This window comes from Asparagus officinalis, chromosome 3, assembly GCF_001876935.1.
Source record: "Asparagus officinalis chromosome 3, Aspof.V1, whole genome shotgun sequence".
NCBI classification, from domain to species: Eukaryota; Viridiplantae; Streptophyta; class Magnoliopsida; order Asparagales; family Asparagaceae; genus Asparagus; species Asparagus officinalis.
In genome coordinates, this window is record NC_033796.1 from 11,570,854 (window position 1) to 11,578,491 (window position 7,638).

Below are 7,638 nucleotides of genomic sequence, written 5' to 3' on the forward strand. Positions count from 1 at the left end.
CACTTAATCCCAGACTGAAATTTCCAATAAAATGCAGATGATCCCTTACCCAGGCAAAGGAAGTACAACATCTTCAAATGTATAACAACCTGCTGATATATCTTCAGATTTTACAACCTGTAAATCTCAGCAGAAAAAAACATCAGATCATGCAGTTTCTCATCAATGACTAAGAAGTACAGAACAAAAAAGAAAAAAGAAGGCCAGAAAATAGCTCCGCCAGTGTTGTTTGTCAACACTGTCTGTCCCAAGCTAGGATAAAGGAGGAGGGTTGTGTTAGTAGCCGACAGCCAGCGTAAAACATAATCGGATCCACATGTAAAATGAATCATATTATATACTCGTTGTGGCGTCCCCACCGTGACGCGTTGCATCGATCCCACCCCGATGCAATGATAAGTAAGCAAGAGTGGTTTGCTAGGACATCCCCCAGAAGCGACACATTACATCGATGTCACCCCGGTGTAATGACAAGTAAGCAATGGTGTTCTAAGAATCTACAATCCTCTAATAGGGTATCTAATAGTACTAAACATAGACTAGAACGGACTAAGAGGAAAAATGGTAGGAGACTTTTACAAGAAAATAAAATTAGATTAGCTACTTGAAATATAGGTACACTTATCGGAAAGACAATGGAATTAGTGGATGTCATGATTAGAAAAAAGAAAAATATAATTTGTTTACAATTAACTAAATGGATAGGTGAAAAATCTAAAGAAATTGAAAAGATCGGATATAAACTTTGGTACACGGGAAAAGAGAAGAATATGAATTGAGTGAGAGTTCTTGTAGATAATATAATAAAAGAAAGTGTTGTAGATGTAAGAAGAGTTGAAGATAGAATAATACTAATAAAAGTTATCTTAGGTGTAGAGCTTATTAATATTATTAGTACTTACACACAACAAATAGGCTTGCCCGAGAGTACTAAAAGGGAATTTTGAGATAGATTGAATGAATTAGTACAATGAATCTCATTTGGAGAGAAATTACTTATAGGAAGGAATCTTAATGGGCATGTTGGTAAGGATAATAACGGATATGAGAGGATACATAGAGGTTTCAGGTATGAAGATAAGAACGATATTGGTAAATCAATTCTAGAGCTTGCAAAATCGTATGATTTGATAAAAGCAAATACACTTTTTAGAAAAAAGGATGAACACTTAATAACCTTTAAAATTAGTTTTAATAATAGTCAAATGGACTTTTTTCTTACTAGAATGACGGATAGGTTAATATGCAAGGATTGTAAAGTTATACCAGGAGAGAGTTTAAGTACACAACATAGATTGATGGGTTAATATGCAAGGATTGTAAAGTTATACCAGGAGAGAGTTTAAGTACACAACATAGATTGATGGTCTTAGACATATCTATTAAAAAGTAAAGTTATACCAGGAGAGAGTTTAAGTACACAACATAGATTGATGGTCTTAGACATATCTATTAAAAAGTAGAGTAGAAAAACTAACGTGAACAAAATACTAAGAACTAAATAGTGAAATTTAAAAGGGGAGAATTTAATACATTTTAAAGATAAGATAATGAAAGAAGACATGAAACATAGATAATGAGACTAATATTATGTGCAATAGCATGTCTTCTTGTATTAGGAAAGTGGCTAAAGATATACTAGGAGAATTTAAAGGTTGTAGATTAGACGGTAATGAGAGTTGGTGGTGGAATGAGTGTGCAAAAAGTTATTAGAGAGAAGAAAACTTTATATAAAGAGTGGCAAAAGTGTAGGAGTAAGGAAAAATTAGAAAAATATAAACTAGTAAGGAAGGAAGCAAAAATAACGATTAGTGAGAATAAATACAAAGCTTATGAAAATTTTTATAAGAAGTAAGAATCTAAGGAGGGGAAGAAAGATATATATAAGTTTGCTAAGATTAGAGAAAGAAAAAGTAGAGATTTAGGTAATATTAGGTGTATTAAAAGTGAGGATCAAAGAGTTCTAGTGACGGACGGGGAAATAAAACAGAGGTGGATGGGTTACTTTTATCAATTGTTTAATAATAATCAAACAAGTGAGCAAAATAGAGATTTTGATCATATAGTGAATGATAGGAACTATAGATATTATAGTAAAATTAGGATTAGCGAGGTTAAAGATACTCTAAAGAAAATAAAAAGTGGACGAGCCGTAGGACCGGATGATATCTCTATTGATGTTTGGAAATGTCTAGGAGATATAGGCTTAGGATAGTTAACTAAAGTATTTAATAAGATTATCGAGACGAAAAGAATGCCGGATGAGTAGAGGATTAGTATTTTGATACCGATATATAAGAATAAAAGGGATATACAAAGTTGTTCAAATTATCAAGGTATAAAACTCATGATTCATACTATAAAATTTTAGGAGGGTAATTGAGCAAAGACTAAGAAAATAGACATGTATATCTGAAAATCAATTTGGTTTTATGCTTGAGAGGTCAACTATGGAAACTAGACATATTTTGAGACGGTTGATGGAGAGACAGAGAAAAGAGAAAGTATCTACATATAATTTTTATAGATCTAGAAAAAGCTTATGATAGAGTACTTAGAAAGGTAATGTGGTGGGTGTTAGAAAAAAAAACATGTATTTAGTATATATATTGATGTGATTAAAGATATGTGTGATAGAGTAACAACTAGAGCAAGAACTAATAAAGAAGAGACTAAAACATTTCCTATTACCATAAGTTTACACCAAGAGTCAACTTTAAGTCCTTATCTTTTTGCATTAGTTATGGACTAACTTACTAAGCACATTCAGAATGAAATCCCATGATGTATGTTATTTACTGATGATATAGTATTAGTTGATGAAACTAGAAGAGACATTATTTTTAAAATAGAAAGATGGAAACAAGCTCTTGAGTCTAAAGGTTTTAGAATTAGTAGAACAAAAATAAAATATATGAAATGTATTTTTAGTAAAAGTAGGAAAGAAAGAGAGCCTATTGTACATATTGATGCCAATAAATACCTAAAACTAATTATTTTTGGTATTTAGGATCTATCATTAGGCATGATGGTGAGATAGAGGATGATGTTGTGCATCAAATCAAATCGAAATGGAGGAGTGCTTCGGGAGTCTTATGTGAACATAGAATACCAATGAAACTAAAGAAAAAAATTTATAAGACGATTATAAGACCAACTATGCTTTATGGGTCAGAATGTTGGGCAATTAAAAAACATGTTCAAAAAATGTGTAGCAAAAATGAGAATGTTACGACGGTCTTGTGGGTATACATTAAAAGATAGGATAAGAATGAATGCATCCGTAGTAAATTAGATGTTGCGCCTATTGAGGATAAAATGAGAGAAAATAGATTAAGATAGTTTGCTCATGTACAAAGGAGCCCCATTAGTGTACTGATTAGAAAAAACAATAATATTAGAGTTAATGGGGCTAAAAAATCTAAAGGTCGACCTAGAATAACTTGATCAGAAGCAATTAAGAATGATATGATTAAGACTAACGTAACAGAGGTAATGACCCGCAACAGAATGGAATGAAAAAAAAAGGATTCATGTAACCGACCACAAACATTTGAGATAAAAGCCTAGTGGTGGTGGTGGTTGTTGTAAGGCTAGAAAAATGCAATATTCCCAAATACCGAGTATTGGTTGGATTTTATGCTTCAATGAAATATATTTAGTGGAATATGCAACACAAAGAAAGTCAGTCTACTTGTTAGGTCACCTTGACAAAATGGCCCTTTTCTACAATATTCGACGCCAAAGAAATGTCACCATGACAATCATCTTCAGTCTCAACATTATCTTCATCAGCTACCATTCCAGCAGAATCCTCTTTATACAGGACCAGATCTCCTAGTACAACCTGGCCAATCCCTGCTTTCATGATGATTGTCAGTAAATGGGGAACGGATATAGAATAAATATAAGGTATGCTGTATCTACTAGCTGACAGTAGGCAATTGGTTCTGGACAGGAGATACATGCGTACACATAGCTTTGAAATTTTCTTTCGCAGTTACAAATTTCAGTCAAGTGTAGCACAGAAGCTGTAAATCACTGCTTCCATCCTAAACAAACACATTGAAAGATTGAACCATAACTGAGCCAATTTGTCGTGCGACCTTTGAATTTAAAGCTTAAACAATGAAAGATTGAGCTATTTTGACGGAAGTAATTCTACACTTTTAACGATTAAGATTTAGCTATTCTGAGAGAAGTAATTCTACACTTTAACATATTTTTCCTCAGCTCACTTCTCACCTTTTCTGCATTTGCATGGACAATTCTATCATGTGGCTGTGCAATGCCAGTGGATGTGACACTAATAGGGCATTTCTTAGACATTCTCCAAATGTGTTGGACACATGTTTAATATAATTTTCATGTTAATATACATTTACAGCAAGATTGAAGAAAACAACCTTATACATGTGATTGTAATATACTGGTTTGTTGTCATACTCCGCCATCTGTGCCTATATTACGATGCTTCTGGTGGGGTGGAAATCTTCCCATTCAAATTCACTGTTAGGTCACACGACTAGAAATTTCAGCCTATTAAAGTTGATTGATATTACTTACAGTATCCAAACAACTAAAGGGATAGATACAGTATCTAAACAACTAAAGGGATAGGTATAGACAGACCCCTGTAGTATCACCCAATTGCAGATAGAGCCCTGTAATTTGACTCCCTAAGTAAAAATACTTTGTTCTTAGGAAAGGTTTTGTAGAGGCGGCAGACCCCCTAGTCCCTACAGTTGTATTGGTACGCATAGATCCCTAATTGCTAATTTCTAAGATTCTTAAAAGTGTTTAAAAAAGTTCACTAAGGGGTCTATCCACACTATTAGAACAGGGGGTCCATCTGCAGGGGGTCTATCCGCAATTAACCCTTCAAAACGAACTGAACAGAACTACCTACCCCTCCACTAAGGTTTTGTGATGGAAGCCTGTTTAACATAGTTCCAGTGTTATCGAGGCGCAAGGCGCAATGCGGGGCGCAAAGGTCCCTTACGCGCACCATGCGCAAGGCGCACAACAAGGCGCGCGCCTCACTAACTAAGGCGCATAACTCAAATTAATATTTACCAACATCATAAGACAGAAACATATAAGCAACATATTAGTTACCTACATCCAAAATTATGAGAATATCAACTTAAATCATCAATTATGCTAACTGAATTTTTAAAGTAACAAAAAAGAAACAAGAAACATGTATTTAAATCATCAAATTAAGTGATACAATTATGAGCATATGTTTATAAATTGTCACATAAAAAGACTAAGAAATATAATTAACAAACATGACTGTTTATAATTTTCTAGTTAGTATTCTTAATTAATATTTGCTACTTAGCTTGAAAAGATGAAGAATGAATGTAATAATTACATATTTACATGTTCATAATTTGCTATTAGCATGCTAATTAGTGAAGGAAGTTACAATTAGCAAACAAGTATACTAAATTACTAATTATTGTTTTCTTTTTATAGGTTAAACATGAAAAGATGAAAATAGATTAGCAACTAGTAAGAAAGAGTATATTACATGATATAAATATGTAATTATGTAAATTATTTAAAAAAATAGAAGAAAGAGTATGTTACATAACACAGGTGCGAAGCGCACTTGAGGCGCGCGCGAGGCGCACGCGAGGCGCGCGCGAGGCGCACGCGAGGCGCGCGCGAGGCGCACGCGAGGCGCGAGCGAGGCGCATGCGAGGCGCACGCGAGGCGCGCGCCTCGCTGCGTGCAGCGCCCCGCCTCGCGTGCGGGGCGCATTTCGCCCAGGCTGAAGCGCCCCGCGCCCGGGACGCGCGCCTCAATAACACTGCATAGTTCTCTATGAAAATTGAAGGTCGACAGTAAATTGTGAAAAGTTACATCCAAGTTCTTGTGCAGATTCCAACTTTGAGTTTTGACCCCGTGTTTGTGGAAAGGTATGTGAAAGAGGATATGCTCATGTACATTCACATGGTACAGAAAATAGGTATAAAATATTTATTGGTTTCTTCTCTGTGACTTTTTTGGCATGAGGACCACATCCAATCAATGCCCAACCTAGAAAAACCATGATGCCAAACGATGAGCTGCAGCATAAGCTGCATAAAAGTTGAAGTTTCAGAAAATAAACAGTCAAACCTCACATGTCATATATGAGTCTGCAAGCTAATGCTAACTTTCTGTTCATCGTTAAGATCAAGTCAGGAAAGCACTTTCACCAGTTAATACTAGCAGGCAGACATATCAGTAAGTAGTCATATTTCCTCTAAGTTAACTATAGATAGCATATTTCTTAGACAAGTTCATATGGTAAATTAAAGTGTCATCACAAAAATAGCACCAGCACACACCATATTTTTGCACTCGCAAGCTAGCTGCATGGTTCCACAAGAAGCTTTGATAGCTGTGCACGTACCTGTAACAAGTAAAACAGAAGGTATCAGGAAGAACGAGCACCTCATCATAATAAAAAGCATACTTGCACTTAAAACAAATATTATAGCTGCTTTGTGAAGAAACTGATATGTAACATAACTGATGTTATAATTCCTTTGTTTTCAATTTCGAACCTATAATTGCTGCAAATTTTTCTCCTAAAAATGAAACTATGTGGTGAGCAGGCAGGGTTGATTCATGTGACAGGCAAAGTGCTCGCATAACAGCACATAACAAAAGACATTGTGTTCAATATATAGGGGATATTGAGATGAGAATATGCATAATGCTTAAGCCATTAACGGCAAATGAGATAGTTCCGTTTGGGTTACTTGTATGCTCAAAACCTGCAACAATAGATGCAAATGCAAACAAAGTACATGTTTTCTTTTACTATATAGCACGAAATATATCGCAAATTAACCATTAAAGTATTGGCAGTTGAAATTTGCTCGAACGTGTGATTTAAATTAACTACTGAGTTCTGTTGTCGCCATTTGGCATACGATAAAGATAAGGTACAGGAAATACATATGTATGATATAGAGGGTGAGGGTGTTTGGCAGAGCTTATTTTATGCCTACGTGTTTGGTAACATCCCATATAAGCTAGCTTTTAAGTTCCATATAAAAAAGTAGGGGTTCCCCAACTTTTGAATAACCAACTTATAAGCTCATCTAAATAAACTAGGTTTGACCAGGTAAATGATAATTCTACCCAAAAATTTATAACATTTTTACAATAAAAGGCAAAAGTCAACTTAGTTTATAAGCTTCAAAAAATAGGCTCTCCCGAACACAGTGCGTGCAATGGAAATTGTGAATGCAAGAAACTGGATACATATACATGTAAGTATGATTCAAAAAACCAATAAATTACCAATAAATACAAAATAAAAAGATAACATTGAGCCGCACAATGTTGTATCATTAGTGTGAAAAAAGTCAAAAAGATAATGGTTCAAAAAGAATAGCAAGGTTTTTAACAAAATACAAAAACTTATTTTGTATGCCAAATTGCTAAAATACAAAGAGGATTTAAAAACAATTTGGTGGAGTATTTTAGGCCTAAACATGGTTTTGAAAGTATGCGGGTTTAAAAATAAATAGTGGTAAAACGCTGGGTTATAAGCGAAAAAGTCTTTTTGGAAGCAGGTGGATTAAAAATAACCGGAAGTAAAACTTTACATTTGTACGCAAAACCTTATAT

At 34.5% G+C, this 7,638-nt stretch overlaps 1 protein-coding gene across 1 annotated transcript in view; it reads right to left on the reverse strand.

The window, feature by feature from the left end:
- Positions 1-7,638, reverse strand: part of LOC109833000 (multisubstrate pseudouridine synthase 7) — a 27,151-nt gene that overhangs the window by 11,943 nt on the left and 7,570 nt on the right. The window contains exons 13-15 of the mRNA XM_020400524.1: positions 6,345-6,409; positions 3,707-3,858; positions 50-117 (exon numbers count right to left, since the gene is read on the reverse strand). Coding sequence (XP_020256113.1) covers positions 50-117; positions 3,707-3,858; positions 6,345-6,409 — 285 coding nt within the window. The remainder of the gene's footprint in view (positions 1-49; positions 118-3,706; positions 3,859-6,344; positions 6,410-7,638) is intronic.